The sequence below is a fragment of the Pimephales promelas genome, chromosome 13, assembly GCF_988280905.1.
Source record: "Pimephales promelas chromosome 13, fPimPro1.hap1.1, whole genome shotgun sequence".
Lineage (NCBI taxonomy): Eukaryota > Metazoa > Chordata > Actinopteri > Cypriniformes > Leuciscidae > Pimephales > Pimephales promelas.
This window is the reverse complement of record NC_142781.1, coordinates 27063640-27084715: the sequence shown is the minus strand read 5'-3', so window position 1 is coordinate 27084715 and position 21076 is coordinate 27063640. Positions and strand designations below refer to the sequence as shown.

At 36.4% G+C, this 21076-nt stretch overlaps 2 protein-coding genes across 6 annotated transcripts in view; one reads left to right on the top strand and one right to left on the bottom strand.

Annotated features, from left to right (window-relative positions):
- Positions 1 to 14887, bottom strand: part of ncoa1 (nuclear receptor coactivator 1) — a 46138-nt gene extending 31251 nt beyond the window's left edge. For 3 of the 5 annotated variants that reach the window (XM_039691844.2, XM_039691847.2, XM_039691846.2), the window contains exons 1-3: positions 14402 to 14887; positions 7563 to 7733; positions 7315 to 7487 (exon numbers count right to left, since the gene is read on the bottom strand). The gene's annotated coding sequence lies outside the window, so the exon portion shown is untranslated. Of the gene's footprint in view, positions 1 to 2678; positions 2837 to 7314; positions 7499 to 7562; positions 7734 to 14401 lie in introns of those variants that run through there. The other 2 variants (XM_089118785.1, XM_039691845.2) reach the window with 2 other exon arrangements.
- Positions 14888 to 17589: 2702 nt separating this feature from the next.
- Positions 17590 to 20717, top strand: rpl7l1 (ribosomal protein L7-like 1). The gene is made up of 6 exons (XM_039693350.2): positions 17590 to 17713; positions 18549 to 18657; positions 18743 to 18906; positions 19191 to 19328; positions 19761 to 19870; positions 20234 to 20717. The coding sequence occupies exons 1-6, from the start codon at positions 17700 to 17702 to the stop codon at positions 20440 to 20442; spliced, it is 744 nt and encodes a 247-aa protein (XP_039549284.1). The 5' UTR covers positions 17590 to 17699; the 3' UTR covers positions 20443 to 20717.
- The last annotated feature ends 359 nt before the right edge of the window (positions 20718 to 21076 follow it).

The window sequence follows — 21076 nt, the reverse complement described above, 5'->3', positions numbered from 1 at the left end:
TAATATAGATATCTATGATTATAAATATATATATATATATATATATATATATATATATATATAAATACTTTTTTTTTCTTTACATTATTTTTGACATTTGTGAATCGATTCAGAATCGTCCACGTCCGCATTGTGATGCATCTAAGAATCGATTTTTTACCCCACCCTTACTCGTGATGTTCAAATAATTGACCCACATTAAAAGAAATGCAAGCTAAAGAAGCTGGATGGATTTAAATTTTCACATGATGGCACCAGATTTTCCCTGGAGTAAATTCAGCTTTAGGGCTTAGCTCAAGTGTCTCAATAGCTAAACGAACCTATAACCCTTTTGGTTATAACTTAAGTTCAGATGTTTAACCACTATAATAATAACCACCCAATAATTTGGTGGCTCAACAGCATGATTTAAAGCTAACCTTGGACAGCAAACTAACTCCAAACTAGTAATTCCTGCTCTATCAGTAATCTGGAGCTTTGTTAATCCCTTCAGTTTGAAGAGGATCATTCGCCATATCTTGTGCTCTGTTTCTCCACTCGGGGAGGCCACCACCCAGACCAGCGCTGGTTCCTCAGGCATAGTGCGCTTTGATCTGCAAGGCCTGAACAGGCTGCTATTGTGGGTCTGTTGAAAACCTCCAGCGGCCCCTAATCCCTGGCAGCTCCATTTCCAGCAAATTTGCCTTAAACAAGCCCATTTAAATTGGAATAAATAAATAAAAATATAAAAAAATCTCAGACATTTAAACACTTGAACCTGAAAATTGCCTTTTTAGTAGAAAGAGACATCAATTTTAAGCAAATTTTTTAGCAAATTTCTCATATCCATATGTTAATTACTGCTGAAGGATCCACCGAAAATAATAAAACAATCTATATCAATCCATAATTCACACATTTGAGAATTCTTTAAGAAAGGTTTGGAGAAAGTAAAGGCACCTTTGAGTTTACTACCCCGTATTTTGAGGCACTCGAGCTTTCATTTCATTGCTCCGGAGAATGTGAAACATCATCATGCATGTGAATGTGCAAAATTGTTCAGAAATTAGGCCAGATCCTTAAGAAAATCCACCAGGACATATGTGCGGCCCTTACTTGTTATTATCAACAGCTTGTCCCAGTGTGCTCAGTGTTCAGCCCTGCTCAAGTGCCGAGTAAAACCAACCCACACTGGTAATGAAGATACCTTGAGAATAACCAGTCGCAATGCTCGAGTTGCACGAGTAAACCATATCAGCTGAAGCTAATGTCAAAATAAATAGATGTGTGTAGAAAAAAAAAAAAAAAAAAAAACATTTGCAGAACATAGTCATAGCCCTTAAACACAGGACACAGATTTTTACTTTGAACTACCAGAAACATGTTTTGGATGGTTTACAGCACATTTTTCAACATTTCCAGTTCGTTAAGATAATGGAAAGTCAAATCATCTTTAGCAGCACACCGTTTGTGTGCCCTAATCTTCCAGAGGATTGATATTTCTATTGATATTCAATTCTATTGATATATTTCTGTTGCTCACATTATAATTTATACATTCTGCACTTTACTTTAAGAAGAAAAATATTTTGCATAAGGAATGTTTGTCTTTCAACCAAGAAGTTAGTCTTTCTCTTACCGTCTGCTGTTTGCTGAAGCTCCTATTTCTTGCTAGATAAGAAATATTTGGCAAAGTCCAATCAAGATTTCAAATTCCCTCACCAAATGCATTGGATATTATGCTTTAACTGCAAAGCTGTATGACAGACCTCGAAATGGTTATAAATCTTGACTATAGGTCAGCTTGATCCTGTTTATAAACTGAATCATCAATCTTTGATTGAGAAAGTTTACATGTACGCGGATGCTTCCATCTTTTGGGGCTATTTAAGGGAGCTATAATTAAATATCTATGAAAAAAATCTTAATTTTTAAGCACTGCCATCATGTGACTGTCTAAATAAACTTTCTTTTTTGAAATTATTCATACACATCTAATTTCCTGTCAGTAGAATATCATGAGTATAATGAGACTTCATCATACGTATGAAGAGATCCATTATCACAAGAGTTTACCCAGATACCTTGATAAACTTGAAGGTCTGTTGATTTATTAATAGAAACATATACATCCAAAACTCAAAAACACAAACAAAATAGGTAACACTATATGATACAAGAAAAAACCAAAACGTGAAAATAACTAAAACAACCATAAAACAGAAAAGCTAATGATTTAATCCTAATTTATTTGACATAAATCTTATCCTGTTTAACACTGATGAAATATCCTAAAAATCACAATGTGAAGAACACATCAAAGTCAAGAGACATAACTGCAGGATCTCACCCTTTCATTTCAACAAGTAAAAATATAGACATATATATATATATATATATCCTCATATATCCTCACTACATCCACAACAACATTTTAATCTGTGCTCACTTTGGTCACTCACTCTTCATGTTAATGTGTAAATTCTCCTCACACTTCCTTGAGCACACAAACAAACTGAAACTCTGGGAGGCTTGCAGTCCTCTCACATGCTCGGCACACACTCTCCCACGCGTATGTGCACGCACCCGCAAACACACGGACAGTATGCCTAAAAGGTAAACAACCTGCTTATGGAAGGAAAAAAACAGTGGGAGGGGTTTTCCTTTTTGCTCTCTCTTTTTCTCGCTCACTCACGCACCTGAGTCAGGGCTCAGCTGTCACCTGTGAAGTTGGCCAACACAGCCTGTCCAGTCAGATAACAGTCCACGACAGTTGCGCTAACCCCTCTGTCAGCAGGAACTATGGCCGCATGCCATTTCCCAGGATACAGGGCTCTTTCTCGTCGAGGGCTACGCTAATCACTTCACTTCGCGCGCGGTGGACACAACAGCAACGTATGTCACTGAGGGAGAGGGACAGACCACCATGCACCAAAAGAGAGGGGATTAAAAGCATTGTTTACACACTCTTATCAGCACTCAGGCCAGGCGAAAAGAGAAAAGGTATCTCATAAAAGTGAGCTAATGAGACACAGTTCAACAGTAGAGGGGAGAGGCCCTCGTAGAGGAGACCGACGGCGGAGCGAGGAAGTTTCAAAACCGACAAATCCCACGCCTGACTGCACACACCCGACCCCCTCGATCTGTCAATGGTTCGCTCCATGAGAAGCCGTGGAGTCACTGTTGCCGTCTACCTCCCCATAGCAATACAGAGGAGAGAGAAAATGTATACGACTCTGCCTGAAGATCTGAACACATCGTGCGGCTGAAGCAACAGTCGTGACTCATTCTTTGAAGATGTGCCAATTAATCCAATATTTTTTTAAAGATTTGTGAGCTTCCCACTGCAGAAATACAAACAATCTGACATGAACCAAGGCATCCGCAAAATGTGCAAAACTAATTTTTTTTTTTAAATCTATTACTCAGGAAGTTGGTGAATATATAGGACTAGGACCTATGGGGTGGGACCATATTGTTTGACACATTCATTGTTTATGCCTTGATTCAGGATGTTTACTTTAACCCTATAAAGCCTACTCTTTCATATTTGATACATGCATTTTTTTCTAAGGCATGTAAAATTATCAACGTTACCCAAATGTTGCTGTAAAAACTCTTGTACACAATCTACTGCAAGCATTACTTCGTCTCGTACTTCGCAGAACAGAGCGAGGCGAGCATTTGAGCTTATAAAACTTAAACTTTTTTTAATGTATTTTTTTATGACTGATAGTTTCGCTTGATAAGACCCTTATCGTCTGGAATTGTTTAAAGCCCTTTGAACAGTTTGCAGTTTGCACTGAAACTGTCTTTTGGATCTTGAACTGTTTGGTTGCCAGTAAAGTGCATTATATGGAGAAAAATCCTGTAAAGTTTACATCAAAAACCTTAATTTCTTTTCGACTTAACAAAGAATGACATGGCTATCTTGGATGACATGGGGGCGAGTAAATCTTGCTTTCGGAGGTGGATGCCTGCTTTTTGGTAATGCAGTCATAGGGAGATCTGGGAGTCTTTCCTTGGGCATTTCAGAAAAACCAAAAGAACAATTTAGGTGCTGTGCAACAAGATCGGTCCGCTGGTTAGTCCAGCTATGCTGTCCCATCGCAAAGTCACATGACTTTTTTTTTTTATGTGCAGAGGAATTTATATGGTAAATGTGTTTCCATCATAGTTTATGCGCATGTTTTATTATTGGATAAAAAGTTTATCCGACTCAATTGAGCGCATGTGTTTTTTTTATGTGCATTTTGCCGACATCCCAAAAGGTGCATAAAAATAAGTGGATGGAAACTAATTGTGTTAGCTTCGGTAGCATAAAAACAAGTCTAGCTTCAACGAAGATCAGTGCATTATGTAGTTTGAGAAATAAAGAATCAATGTATTATTTTATAACTGCATTTACTTTGATAGTGATAATTAAAAATGGAAATCTACCCATATTCATTTCCAAACCACTGCTACACATTCTCCACAGTTCTATTCAGTGTTATTGCACCCTTGAGCATGCAGTGCACTTGATTCTCCGATGACCCCAGGCTGTAGTCTGACAAAGGAACAACCGTCAAATTGAACACAAATGAAACGCTGAATATTAAGCATACTGTTTTTTTGTTGTTAATCTTATTGTTTTTTGCTTCTGAGCCTAACCAGCATTAAATTACACAAAACTTACTGCATAACATTGTACTGTTGACACCAGAAAAAGATCTTAGTTTCCACAACACGAAACACATGCCAAACAAAATCCGATAATTATGGGGAAAATTGTTGGGAGAGTACAACTCAAGTATGCGGAAGCAGTAAAAAGTCTGATGACTACAGCTAAGAAAGCAGGTGTCAGAGCCCCGTACAATCAGGACCCTTTGAAAGAAAACACAGCCGTGCTCATGCAATCATCATATAAATAAACGAACTGCCTTTTTTTCAAAATTGAATTGAGAAGCCATTAGGGTCTTTGATTAATTCATGAAAGTCAGTGATTACTCTCATGTTAAGAGGTCGATCTGTCAATTCAGCTGGTTTCCAAGCAACTTAGTGATTACCATGTGCATTTGTCCATACATTAGGAAATGGAGCAAATTATATTTTAGTCGTGGGTTTTTGCATTTGATTACAGCTTGTGTAATATTGATGACTAGTGTGCATTGATGATGACTAGTGTGTATACCATCTGACAGCTTTTACCTACATCTGTGGGCGTTTGTTGTAAGATCTGCATCTTAAAATGCTTTTTGTGCTTTACTAATTTATTGCATTTTTAGCTTCTTTAATTCACAGTATAATTCCAGCTATCACAATGCTCTTCCAATCACAATGCTATGACAATAGCAGCTATCACAATGCTCTCCTAGCTGACGTAGACCAAAAAATACATTCCAAAAATGATGGTCTGCACTTATAATTAATACATTAAATGCTATTAGGTGAGGTCCAGGAGTTAGGAAAGTTCAAAAACAATTATGCAAGACAGGTCGCTAATTTCCTCCAGGAATTATGACTTTCTCTTCAATATAAAATAGCAAATGTATCCTAACTTTCTTAATTGATGATTAATATGCATGAGGATTGGTACTTTAGCCCAATTAGATTTCAGTGTGGGTGGAAGTAAAACAAAAAAACAAGTAAGCCAAAAGGAGGGGTGAAAAGTCCTTCTGAAGTACTACTTCACCCCCATAAATCGATTTTACACTAGTAGTAGTAACACAAAAAAAGTTACACTCAGGACCTCAAGGACAACAATGTCCCCATTGAAACTGCAATGTCTAATCCCAAGGCCATATAACTATAAAATGATGCAGTCTTTGTTAATAGGCTTTCATTCTGTTGGCACGGCTTCAGAATTGAAAATTTTGCATTTTTTTTTACCAGATGGAGCCATATTCTCAGGTTTGTTTGGCCTATAAAGCAAATACTCGCTATATTGCTCTTCTCTGATTCTGCATATTTTAGAGCCAAATGGATACATTATGCAGCTATAATTGTCAGAGGATGTATGTGCAATAAAAATAAATTGTGTGTGCGCATGTAATATTTGAGAGAGTCTGTACTTTCTGTACTGCAAATCACAAATCCAACCACTTTGTGCACCAATGGAGCTTTGCAGGCATCGAATGGGGAAAATTGTATACTGTGCTCAAACAAATTTTTTTTGAGATGTCAATTTCAAATTTGGAACACAACTTAAAATTTATGGCTTTGATTTTCCAGCAGTTTTAGAGTTAGAGTAGTTCTAGCATATATATAAAATATTGTTCAAATAATTTTCAGAAATTAAAAAAATTGTTTCACTATTTCAATTGATTTTACTTCAACAATAATCCGCCAAAGGTCTTCTTTAAATTGAGAACAAACTTGACAGTTTTTGAACATGGACATTTTTGTCCTCTATGGATCTGTGTAACAAACATACATTAAATCTATGCTGTTAATTAATTAAATCACCTAAGTTTGAGTGTGAGAATTCAACTGTCAAATAAAACAACAACAGATTAAGTGGAGGCACAATCAGGTTACATTACCAAAACAACTGTAAAGTCTGTTGATCAACCACAACACATCTAGTAATAGCAGATGCAAAAAAAAAAGGACAGTATAGGGCCTAAAAATTTGTTATACCTGCACCAACTGTCCCTGATTCCTATTTGAAACGCCTCAAAGCAGTTGTGCCGTGCTGAATACCATACATGTTTGAACAGAAACAACTGTCTTATGGACTCATTGATTACCTTTGCAGAGATGACACTAGTTGACAGTTGTGACTTCAACATTCAGAGGACTATTTCAACTACTGTATTAGAAGCTGATTCTATCTTTAAATGTATTAATTTAATAGAAGACTTTATCCAAATGAGAATAAAACAAATGGCAGCAAAACTATTGTGTGTGCCACACACTACCACGCACACAACAGCTTGAAAACAATCAAACAAACAAATGATTTCACTACAAAACAATGCATGAACATATAGTCTGAATCACTAAAATTAATACCCAATATTACGTTACAAGTATTTTATTTTTGCCTCGGCACACGCAAGGCTGCATGTGATATAATGTGACATAAACAACGGTGATGTAACTTTTAGTCATGCCACCACTAGTTGGAGAAAATAGCTTGTTACTGGAAGAAGTGCTAAACTATTTCGAAAACAGCTGAGCTCCTGTCACGCTACTAAGAACGCAGTCCAGTCCCATCACAACTTGTAGTTAGCTACTCCGCAACACCTGATGATTATGAAAACATAAAAAGGCTGGACCCACAGTTTCAGCTGTTGGCAGTTCAGGTTATTTCAATACAGCTTTGACATTCTGCATAATCTGCTGACTTACTTGATCTAGGGCTCCAGAGTGATGCTCATTGAGGGGAACACAATGGCTGTGGTCCACTGGGTTTATGAGGTGGGAGAGATCTCAAACAGAGGGGGCTATGGCGCCACACCCTCTCTGTCATGCAGAACCATCCCACCGGGGGGAGGCAGCAGAGAATGGACACCCAAAGTAACCTGTGGAAGAACTGATAGATAATACTTGGGTTCACTGAGAGTCTGTGTGTGTAAAGCCCAATGTGGATGACTTACTTGATCTAGGGCTCCAGTGGGATATTCATTGAGGGGAACACTATGGCTGTGGTCCACTGGGTTTATGGGATGGGGACTGGAGGACAGCGAGGGGGTTACAGAACCATACCCTCACTACTGTCATGCAGAACCATCCCACTAAGGGAGGCAGGAGGAAATTGGTGCTGCAACCTGTGGATGAATCACAGAGAGAAAATTAACTGGGGTTGAGGGAGCAAAACCCATCTAAAAAAACAAAACAAACAAACATGTTTTGCAAATCGCTGTCATTGGGAACGCATCTTAAGGCACAGTAACACCGTCTCAAACTTTGCCATGAATTTTCACAAAAGAGGTTACAAAATGATCTTATCTATTTTCATACCAGCTTCGGGCAAGCAGCTGATCGGCGCTGAGCTGTGATCAAATCTAATGATTTGTATACAGCGAGAAGATGAAAGAGAACATTTCCTGCTGCGTTAATTAACAAACCTTTCACTTCACCTCAACTGATGTGAGACCTAGGGCAGAGATCACAGATGGTTTGATTAAACTAGTGCGTGGATTCGTTCTAGATTATAGCAACTAGGACACCATTAAGCTTTTGACTTCAGATGGGCCTTTGTTCTTGTTCCAGACGAGTATGCTCTACCAACGATATTGATTCTCATGGGGCCCTTAAGGTATTTGAAGTGCAGGCTATCAATTTAAGCACCAGTCGCATTATATCTTTTCATATTTGAAAGAACAAGGCTTCCAACAGATTTAAAACCAAAAATCTAAGGCTACATTTATTAATAATGAATGCTTTGTTCATTACTTTGAAACAGAGAGTACTTACAAAAACTGTAGTTAAGCAACACAAGCCAAAAATACAATTACAATGCATTCGGTATTTAATGCAAAAAAAATGAAACCTGCTTAAGATTAAAAAAGCCAAAACAATTCACGTTTTACTGACAAGTTTTCCACAACGTAATGGTAGAGTAAATGAGAAAACTGAAACAAGGCAGAAAAGAAGGCTTTTGGGATTCTTGTGAACTATTGATTGAATAAGAATGAATCCAAATGAATTGAAATGATTGTATTATTCTAAACCACTCACTAGATATACTTTATATTGATCACTGTGGTCTTTATGAGAAAGATGGGTAGCCTAACTCTACTCTATGGGCTGCATTTAGCAATTAAAGTGAAGCTAAGCAAGACATGCAATAGAGTACCTACAAAATGAAGGTCTTGAAAGTCAATGCTGAGAGTTTCAACTTGAAAAGCATCTTTGGTATTTTAGTAAGCGAAAGAGGAGAATGTGGATGATAAGGTCATCATAGCACTATTCAATGTAGCACTATTCAATTCAATTCAACTTTATTCGGCATGTATACAAATACTAGGAATTTGATTTGGTCTTCTCCATGCATGCAACACACAGTAAAGGCGCGTTTTCATTTCCGACAATAGCCGTGTTTTCATTAACTTTCACATTGCGAAAATTGAAATTCCGATTTGAAGATACGAACAATGGAAACGCGTCCATTACGCACAAACTACCGTTTATCGCAAAAAAAATTTCACGCTCGCATGAGGAGGTTTAAAATAATAATTTGCATGTACACCTTGTTTAGAGCATCTAAGAAATTCACCCCACGAATGAGGATGATTTGAGGAGAAATTAAAAAGAATAAAGGGAAAGGGTGTTTGTTGTCATTCACAAAAGCAAGGCTTGCTTTGTTTGAAAAAAATAAAGTCAAAGGTTCGCTGACTACTAATGCGTCCACAGTTTGTCTAATTACTAACATCTCCAAGCAATGATAGATCTACCTAACATCTGTAGATGAGAACTCTGAACACCATTTCCATTCACTTAACATCTGTGTATAGACTGAAACCACTTTCAGGAAACATTCAAATTCAAAACACTTCAAGAAGCATAATGACAATAACCTCTGGAGAAACAATGAATTAGGGCATAGAAGCAGATTTCACTAAATGTTTCCATGTGTAAACTCTGTTGATAGAGGAACAGAGACATTGATCATTCTCTAACTGATTAGTAGTTATAAGAATCTGAAAACAGTCCCATCGTTAGAAGAACAAGAACCTCTGAATTTACAAACTGAAAAATAAACTTAGTGATAAAATCTTTCATTTTCAATACGATCACAAACTGTGAATTCTGGTGAAGTGGGACATTCATAAAAAAAGACCATTGCCTGTTGGAGACAATGCTATTCTCTAGTCTATACACAAGTTGACCACAACAAATGTCAATTCTTTCTGACTGGAAGTTTGACAAATTTTTGCAATACAGGAATTGTTACAACTGAAAAAAGTTGGCCTATTTATGCTTATGCTTCACAGGTAGCTAAGTATTTTTAAAATAAAATGATGGAAAGGGTAAAATGCTAAATATTTAGAAGTTGTTGACTTTCAACCACTTTCCAGAGTCCCAAAACAGCTGCTCAATGTTGACAAGTTCCCACAGCAGTCAGTCCACCTAGATTTTGCAATCTCATTACATATTCAACAAATCCCTGCATTATTTTCAAAGGCTTGCAACATTTGTCTTATGACAATAGTCATCACATGGCTTTCAGACAATTATTGTCAGTGATTTGTTTACACATTCAACCCTAAGGAATCAAGCTTTCCTGTAGCTAAAACAGAGCATTGGTGCTTGCAACGGCAAGGTCATGGGTTCGATTCCCAGGGAAAGCAAAAACTGATAAGAATGTAAATGTGTACGTTGTAAGTCGCTTAAAAGCATCTGCCAAATGCATAAATGTAAACTAGCATAACCTGACTACATTAATAATCATGTAGCACAACTGCATCCAAATGATTAGGAGTGTTGAGTGACAATAAAAGCCATTTCAGGATTGAGTTACAGTGCAAACAAATTATTTCCTCAGTATTTTGTCTTTTTTTCCCAACTAAACATTTTTTTAATCAAGATATATTTGCTTAAAAAGAAAAAATGACTTCTAAAAAGAAAATGTACCAAAATTAAGAGAGTTTATGTTTAAAACAAGATTATTTTTCTTATTTTTTTTGTTTTAAGCAAGACCTTGCTTAGTTTTGATACATTTTAAGATTTAATTTCCAGTTATTTTGCTTTTCAGGTAAATACATCTGCTTTGAACTAATACCGTTAGCAAAATTTTCATTCTACAGTATATGGGAGATCAAAGATTTAAATGTGGTGAATAAAGTAAAATACTCAGGTCATATTATTAGGAGTGATTTAAATGATAATTATGATTGATTGATGATTATGTGCAGCATACGCATAAGCAAATATGCTGGCTCGCAGATTTCATATCAAGTGCTCAAATTAAGTTAAAAAGGTTAGAGCATATACTGTAATCCACGGTACAGGGCATTTGTAGTGCAAAACAAGTACAGTAAAGCTCAAATGAAAAGTCTTCAGGAGGCATTTAATGATGCACTAAGAATTCTGCTTAAAATCCCACAGTAAGTGCCAGCCAAGTGTATCATATAATGTCCAACCCTTACATGCTAAATGTATCATTTTATGTTGTTTACTAAATTAAAAAAAAAAAAAGTAATTATAATGTTCTTAAACTATCCTAGATTCTTCCTGGAAAACATTGGAACAAAAGGTTGTACGTTTTTCATTGAATGTGACCGTTTTTTGATATGGACATTTGAGTCTGAAATAAAGTGAAAGTATATCTTGATTTAAGAATGTTTAGATATTTGTACTGGAAAACAAGAAAAAAAACTATTTCTGCAATATACATAGTGAAATTTATCTTTGGACGAATAGAGCAAAAATTTGTTTCATTATGAATCACAACACCACAATGACAGATAAAACATTGATTCTAAAGTAATAAAATGACAGTTATAATTTAAGAGAAAACTAAAAATGTTTGCTCATAGTTAATAATATCAAGGGGTATTCTTTTATTACAAAGGACATTTAATGTAATGATTTTCATGTCATAAATACTGTATATTATCATGTCAAACTTTTTGAGATTAAGTTAAGTTGATGTGCATAAATGTTTTATATTAAAAAGTGACAGCTGAGAAATTTCAAAGTGAGAGAGAGAAAAAGGGGTGTAAAAAATGGCAAGGTTAATAACACCAGCATAGAGTGTGGCACATGTTCTCCATGGAGAAAGTGATTTTTCACTCACACTGAGCTTGTTACAACATCCTGTACTTCTGAACTTTAGGGGCGAGACTGTCCCTCCCACCTCGACTATCTGTAAATACAACTCCTGAGGCAAGAGAAGAAGTTAGCAGATGCTGCACTCGCACAAACTGTTGCCCCTCGACCAAACCTCCATGCAAAGGGGAAGCGGAGTCCCGTGCGATTACGGTCCTCTGGAGTTGTTGTTAAGCAAGGCATGATAACAAGCACTGGGTCTACATCTCCATCTCCTCTCGCCATTCACGTTTCAGTGTGGGCGTCTGTTAGCTGGCTCGAGCAGGCTTGCTTTCCTGTCCCTCACTCGTTCATTTGCTAGTTCACTCTGGCGAGCTCTCCCTACCCCCACACATTCTCACAGGCTGCTGCACAAGCTTTTTTTTCGAGAGAGAGATGTAGGTCAGCACAGCTGAGCGCCCCTCTCCACGCTGCGGCAGAGAGACGCTCGCAACAACACCCAGGGAAGGAAGCGACACACGATATCATCGTCTTTCGGTCATGCTGTCATCTGGATTGGACTACTGATTATTTACTCATTGAGTTGAGAAAAAGAAAACAAAAAGCTTTAGAAGACAATAAAGCTACTTATCATCAACAGATGCATTGTATTTACATCAATTACCTGCCTTGAGATTTAGATAAAACATTTAGTTCATTTTAAAATTAGATGGATTTTTCACCAATCAACCCACTTGGCACGTTTGGGTCGATTAAAACGACCCCTGGTGAAATTGCTCTGTTAGTGCGGTTCATTTGAATAAGTGTGAACGCTTTCCATCCGAACCCTGGTGCGCATCAAACAAGTGGACCGAGTCTGCTGCAAAGATGGGTCTCATCCGAGCGCAGTTCGGTAAGTTCCGTCATTAAATACACATAATAAAAGCCGACCAATCCGGTTGTGAAAATATACCTGTGCCTTTAGGTTCGGTCTCTTTAGGTTCGGTGTGAATGCTAAGCGGACAAGGAATACAATTTTTTTGGTCCGGACCCGACCAAACAAATCAAGTGAACAAAACTGCATGTTTAAACACACCCAGAGTAAAAAACACAAAGAAAAACTGAAAGCCAGGCCAATGCATTCAACTGCTTAGAAATATTTGCATGACTATCAAACTATTTACATGACTCCTTAAAATCAAAGACAATTCATATCCACTGTAGATTGTGAGTCGACTGCATTGAAATAAAGTCATAAGGCAGCTACAAACTGCTGTTTAGCCAAACTAAAGCAAACGGAATACAATTCGAAAACAAGTTCACATCTTATATCACTCCCCTGGCAGGTTCATGTAAAGGACATGCTTAAATGAATATGTGCTGGAATGTAGAGGAGTGACAGTGAACTGCGAATTCTGACCATGCACAAGCTTTACATGATATTGTGGGGCCTTTAAAAAGTATTAAAGAATTTTCAAGTGGCAAAAAAAAGAAAAACATTTATGCCAGAATAAAAGCATATTTGATGCACTTGATCAATCAAGGATGGTAAAATAATGACAACAAATTATTATAATTATAGTTTTGTTCTCAGTTATAATAATATTAAAACTTTATAACTATATTACTATTTTGTTACTATTATTATTATTACTATTAAAGTTGTTATGAACTCATTACTTTCATTAAAGTCAAATATTTGAAAGCTCTATAGTAGTCTCTCCCTATATTGCATCTAAATCAATGCACTTAAAAAGCAAACAGAATGATACATACCAGGATAAAAGCAGATTTTATGCACCTGATTAGACAATAATAACATCCATAATTGGCTAGTAAAATAATTACAACAATTATTATTATTTTGATTATTGGTTTTACTGCCAATAATAACAATTATAATTGTTATCATAATTATTGACAAAAACAACCATTAATAATAGTATTAATAATAACAAAAGATGAATGTTGTTCGAAAATCTATTACTCATAATTTACTGAAACACCAAACTGCAGTATCTCCATTCACCACACAAAAAACAATGCACTTCAAGTGAAATATGAAATATAAGATGAAAAATATTATCAGAAAAGAACAGCATCAATAATTAGTATAATTGTTATAAAAGTAAAAAGTAGTGTACAAAATAATCAAAACAATAATTATTGTTATTTTATTGACAAATAAAAAAATAACACTTATATTAACACTTATCTATAAATACTGATTATACATAATAATAAGTCATTAAACAACAATATATAATTGTTATTGTTGACAGCAATAATTATACGTATATTATTATAAAAATAATATTAATACCAAGTTACAGAAGCTGAATATCGTCAGAAAATCCTATTCCTCTAATTAAACTTATCAAATTATTGAAAGACCCAACTCCAGTCTCAACTAAATCAAAGCACTTCAGTTTCAAACGCTGTCAACCCTGAGGTGTCAGAATCCCTTGACATGACATTAGCTTGCTCTTCAAGCACTGAGAAAAATGAGAAACACATCGAATTCAAAGCCTTCAATGCATGAACGGTAGAAATGATCACTTGCATTTCTGATCACTCAAACTAAGCTGTATCTTTCCCACCTGTCTGGTCAACAAGACCATATCTCTATGCAATGTGTTTATTGTGGCTGTTCAGAGCAAGCAACCTCTAGCTGGTTCAGTCCTGCCACATGATCTCTTCGCTCAACATCAACAAATACACAACATGAATGCATTCCAGTTACCTCTTCAGTCCGTTCTCTTACAGATGCTCGTTGAACTTTGAGGAGGCTGGAGGATGATGTTTTCTGGCAAATACTGCCAGATGGAGCGATTAGTTATGCATTCAGTCAAATGCAAATATTTCTACAAGCCCAGCGCCTACAACCGAGCTTGCATTTGAGAGGGAAGTCGAGAAAAGCGGAGCTCATCTTACTTAGACAGAATAATTCCGTTAATGTAGTGCCGTGGTGTCCGTTAAACCTTCCAGTTGAAGGCTAGCTAAGCTAACGAGGTTAGCGGGCTAAATTCAGGAGCTAGTATTTAAATCCAGGACGCAGTTTTTCCCTCGTTGGATTCTGGATGTTTGTTGTTGCAAATGCACTTGGTTGACGATAAGCTACTTCTTTATTCCGTCGTGAAGCTGCAGTGCTGCTGTCATCCAAATCAAGTGGTCATTTGTATGTTTAATTCTCGCGTTCATCTCTCCCCACCGCCATTTTCATCCTCGAGCTACACAAACAAACAGGAGGATCGCTCACGTCACGCAGAAGTTACGCGACTGCGCTGATCTCTATGGCATAGTTTGAGGCGGTTGCATAGCGACGCATGATTTGGAGATCTGATTGGCTGGGCAGGAGGTCTGTGTGATTCTGTCATTGAGGAATCGCTGGGTTGTGTAACTTGCGTAGTGCATGAACGTACAATGACGGGAGGCCCATCATCCTCCAAGTTTTCGTTGAATTTGCCGTGAACTTCACCTGATTGTTGTGTTTTTCCTCTTGTTTGCTTTTCCGATGTATACAAACTATATCTGAAACTATTATGATTATGTTTGACAACGCTGGGTTTATTGGGTGGCAGACCTGTTTTGATTTTGGCTTCCCACGTGGTCAATTTCAGTGAGTTCCACAGTAGGAAGGGGAATTAAAGTCACCATTAAATCAAAATTGACAGTAAAATACTGCAGTATTTTTAATGAAATGCTGCAATATTTATTATGATTTATCCTTGCACATGGTTTTTAATTCATGTAGCCATGCAACCCTTACCCTTGTAATCTATATTCAAAATAACTTTCCCTCTCCCTTAAAGGGTTAGTTTACCCCAAAATTAAAGTGTTGTAATCATTTACTCACTCACAACTCATGTTGTTCTAAACCTGTATGAAATTCTTTCATTTCTTTTATTTAAAGAATGTTAGTAACCAAACAGTTGACGGCACCCATTGACTTCCATAGAATTTATTCCTAAATGGAAGTCAATTGCTACCATCAACTGTTTGATTTCCTACAATCCAACAAAAAAAGAAACTCATACAGGTTTAGACCAATTTGAGGGTGAGTAAATTATAATAACATTTTCATTTTGGGGGGAACTATTCCTTTAAAACATTATATCTTCTCGGGTGATGTGTTTACTGGTGTGATGGCGGGACAACCTGTCACTTACTAGAGATCACAGCAATAACAATCCAACCATCCAATCAATTCCAGATGGACAAAATCAAGTCTTTTTCTTTTCATTGCCCAAAGAGAAGGAAATGAATAGTTGAAATAAAGTCATTGTTTATGTTTATTTTTGCGCACAAAAAGTATTCTCGTCGATTGATAAAGTTAAAGGAGTACTTCACTTTAAAAAAAACTTTTGCTGATAATTTACTAACCCCCATGTCATCCAAGATATCCATGTCATTCTTTCTTCAGTCGAAAAGAAATTAAGGTTTTTGATGAAAACATTCCAGGATTTTTCTCCATATAATGGACTTCAATGGGATCCAAACGGTTCAAGGTCCAAAAGACAGTTTCAGTGCAAACTGTTCAAAGGCCTTTAAACGACACCAGATGATGAATAAGGGTCTTATCAATATCAAGTGAAGCGATTGCTCATTTAAAAAAAAAAAAAAGTTTGAGTTTTATAAGCTCAAATGGTCGCCTTGCTCTGTTCTGTGATGCACGCTCGTGACTCTGTTCTGAACGAACTGAACGAATCTTCCATCAAATCTTTCATCGTTCATCAAAACAAACAAATCTTTTTTCGTGTCATTTGGTTCATTCAACGAACGAAATGAACGAATTGACTTGGGAAAAGATTAGTTCATTTCGATGAATGAGTTCAAACAGGAGAGTCACGAACGTGCATCACAGAACAGAGCAAGGAGACCATTTGAGCTTATAAAACTTAAACTTTTTTTTTTTTAAAATGAGTGATCGTTTCGCTTGATAAGAGCAAAAAAAAACTTAATTTCTTTTCGACTGATGAAAGAAAGACATGGACATCTTGGATGACATGGGGTGAGTAAATTATCAGCAAAAGTTTTTTAAATTAAAAGCAAAAGTGAACTACTCCTTTAAGAGAATTGAGCCACTGTAGTCACTTGGACTATTTTAACAATGTCTTTAATAACTTTTCGAGGCTGGCAAATTTCAGTCCCTCAAGAAGCCTGTGATCCAGCTTTCAGATTGATCCAGCTTTCAGATTTCATAAAAAAATATCTTAATCACAGGGTCGGAACAACATGATGAGGGTGAGTAAATACTGACAGAATTTTCATTTTTGGGTGAACTAACCCTTTAAAAATGCATGCGTGATTTTTGTTTTTAGCAATGATTTTATTCCACATAAATCCCCAAAATAAGTAACAAATCATTTAACAAATCTGCACGGACTCTGTAGGATATAATTAATTTAATTGACTAAAGAATGCAGAGAAGATCATTAGATTAATAGATTTTCTTAGCTGTTTTTGGACACATGCTGAGGAGTTTAAAAATAGCCACAAATAGATGCTGAAAGGTATGAATGTAATATTCTTAAATAAATGTTTGATTAACAGACTGCAGAAGGTTTGCTGAAGCATTTGAAGCATCTGAAGATTAGCCTATTGCTGGCGAATTTATTATTATTTGCTTATTGTTATTATTATTAAATAACTAAAACAGGCACCAAGTCCCTCCAAGCAGATTAAAAAAAAGACGCCAAATACAGATTCATTTTCGTTTCTCAAACCATGTACCTTTTACTTTTTATAGCTAAAGTAACTTAGTTAGCCTAAAAGAGTGCTTAAGAAGAATTTTTTTTTAGTATGACGTTATCGTAAATTAATGTTTTTGTTAAAATTCACAACGTGTGCAAATGTTAATGTTATATCGGTGGAGTAATCACATGGTGGTGAAGTGGTGAACGTGAGTGTGAGAAACAGATCCTCCTAGTGAGTGAAATGTGTAATAGTCACTCCAAAGCGAAAGGCGGCAGTATTACAAAGAATAGGCTACTGGTGTAAACAATACGTCATCAGCGTGCGACGGGGTCACAGCAAAAGCGATGGCAGAACCTGGGTGCGTATTTAAGTTGACAGAATAATCTTAAACAATCTGTGATGAACTTTTAAAATATCCTTTCGTAATTTAGCTTTTTAGTATCCATATAATGTCACTATGTTTGTGGTACAAATATTTTTTTACGGGTAACGCGATATAAACCGAAGAATATTGGGTTAAGTTGAACATGTTTTCACATGGAGTCTCTGAGCTGATAGCAGCTTATCAGCAGGTCGCTGATTTAGTTATTATGTTCATGCATGACTATTCTGTTGTGTTTAGGACTGATTGTCCGTACTCTATGTGTAGATACTTATTTTGGATGTTTTTTTCTTCTTCTGGGAATTGGTGTTTCCCAAACCTGTTCCTGGCGGCACACCATCACTGCGCGTATTCTTTGTCTCCCTTATTATCAAACACACCTGATTCAACTCAACAGCTCATAATCAAATGGGTTAATGAGCTGATGAGTTGAATCAGGTGTGTTTGATTATGGAGACAAAGAATACCCTCAGTGTTGGTGTGCCGCCAGGAACAGTGTTGGGAAAAGTATCAGCATGACGTCAATTGAAAGTTTGGAGAAAATAACTTGCTTTGGCTTTTTCATTTGCACTAGAGCAAATAGTATGCAGTATTAGATTCATTTGTACTGACAGCATTTTCTCTCACCTGAAAATCCATGGAATTGCATTTATTGACCACAGGATGTCATGTTCAGTTGAAGCACTGAAAGCATAAGGTTTTATTTACCGCTTCATGTCTTATCAAGGTGACAGACATAAAGTTTGTGCTGAATTCCCGAGGAGTCGGAACAATAATTTGATTTAAATTATTCATATTTTGTCTTGTTCAGAGCTGAGAGAGTAATCAAGCTTGTTCCTGAGAATCTTCTCAAGAAACGCAAGGCGTACCAGGCAATCAAAGCCACTCAAGCTAAACTTGCTTTGCAGCAGAAGAGAAAAGTGAGAATTCCCCCCTTGTAACCAGTTTTTGTTTATAGTTCAATAATGTGTACAGAGCAGAACTGAAATTGTCAAATTTTCACAGGACAAAAAAGGAATCCCCTTGAAGTTTAAGCGCTTGGAGGAGTTTTTGAAAAACAGCAAGAGGAAGCATCGAGATGACACACGACTCGCCAGACTCAAACAAAGACCTCCACCGGCCATGCCACCAGCGAAGAACGGTCTGGTGTTCGCTGCCCGCATCAGAGAGTAATTTCTACTTCTGCATCGTTCACATTGACATTAAAAGTATAGTTCACCCAAAAATAAAAATTGAAATCATTGACTCATTCTCATGCCATTTCAAACCTGACTAAAAAACCCCCACAACAAACACATTTTGTGTTCAACAGAAGATAGACACTCATACAGGTTTGAAACATCATGTGGGTGAGTAAATGATGACAGAATGTTTGTTTTGGGGTTCATTATGTTCTGTTCCACATCTGCTTGGTGATTTAATTGTTTAATTTTCCCGTCTGATTTGCTTGTAGGATCAAAGGTGTGAGCCCCAAAGTGATGAAGGTCGTTCAGATGCTGAGGCTGAGAAAGATCTTCAGTGGCACCTTTGTGAAAGTCAACAAGACTTCCATAAAAATGCTTAAGACTGTGGAACCTTATGTTGCCTGGGGGTGAGTAAATATAATGTTTCTTTTTTGCACATAACGACTAAAGGCTAAAGAGTCTGTGTTTTATTCCCTATTTTGATGTATATCCAAGTGGGACTTGATTGAAAACGTGTATTAACACAAGCTCAAAATATCAAACGTGTTTTATTTCCTACAATTGAATGGATTCATAGACTGAAGGTAAAAAAAGAGTTTGTTCCCATCATACACTACGCAGTTTACTGTGGAATAGTTAAAACTCAGATTGGATCTGACTTTCCACAAATAGCGTAGACTTTGAAATGATTGAATTTAAAATATATGAAAGTTTAATTTTTATCATTACATTATGGAAATGAATGACTTATCACAATATGCTATTTTTTTTTAAGAAGGACCTGTATTTCTTTAATTGATTTTAACTGGTTTGATGTATTGTTTTGATCTCTTTAACAGGTATCCCAACTTGAAATCAGTCCGTGAGCTCATATTAAAAAGAGGTCAGACTAAGATTGCCAAGAGAAAGATTCCTCTGACCGACAATGCATTTATAGAGAAGCATCTCGGTAAGTAATTGATGTGCTATACTTCTCATTCAGTGGGATGCTGAGCAATTCCGGCTACAAAACATAAAACTTTTAAGAAGGGGCTTAAACAAGGAAAAGGAAATGTGTAATCACCATTGGCAAATAATGTTTGTTTGTTGTTTTTTTTTAAGATGGGGCAAACTAAATTGGACTTGACTGCAAAATTCCTTTTACTCACTTGTGAATTTAGTTTTTACTTAAGTTTGAAAGACTCAGTGCTGAATAAATTCTGAAATATTCTGCAATGACATGATTGTCTAATAGTGTTCATATACTTAGTAGCAATTAAAAATGTAAATACAATGAATAGTCTGAATATGTTTGTTTTCTTTGTTTCTCAAGGACAATATGGAATCATCTGTTTGGAGGACCTCATACATGAGATTTATTCTGCTGGTAAGAACTTCAGGGTGGCAAACAACTTCCTGGTGCCATTCCATTTGTCAGTACCAAGACATGCTGCTAGAGACAAAGTTGGACTGCTGAAAGATGTTGGAGAGCCTGGACCCAGAGCTGAGGATATAAATAGTGTCATCAGGAAACTCAACTGAGCTAATGGACTCTCATGGACTGTTTTGTTGCCGTCATCCAGATTGCACCATCAAAAAGGAGAGAACAGAGCCTGTTTCTCAATTCTGTTAAAACTGAACACGCAGTTTAAATGGACGTTTCCTTTGAATAATTCAGTGTTCAATATTGACACCTGAATAGAAGTAACGTGGGGAAGCATACAGCTGTATTTCAGTTTCTATGTAAACAAACTTTGTTTCTAATTGCAAAACTTATTGTGCATTATTTTTATTAAACAATGCAAAGTTTCAGTCTACATATGCTCCATTCCATTTTTAGGCTTCAGATTCCACAATGAGCTGATGAGGGTCAAAGACATCAAATTAGTAACAATTAACAGAAAACGTTGCAAAAATTGAAAAATTGAATTTCTTTGACATTATTAATAAAAAAAGATGAGACTTCATGTATTTGTGTATACAAATCCTTTAGTTTTTCAAAAACTTGCTTCCAAGACAAATAACCACATAAATGTTGTGAAAAAATTGTGTATGTGTGTAAGTGACTTTGAATGTGGTATATGGTTGTAGATGCCAGATGTGCTGGTCTGAGTATTTTAGAAAATGATGATCTGCTGGAATTTTCACATACATCCATCTTTAGGGTTTACAGATA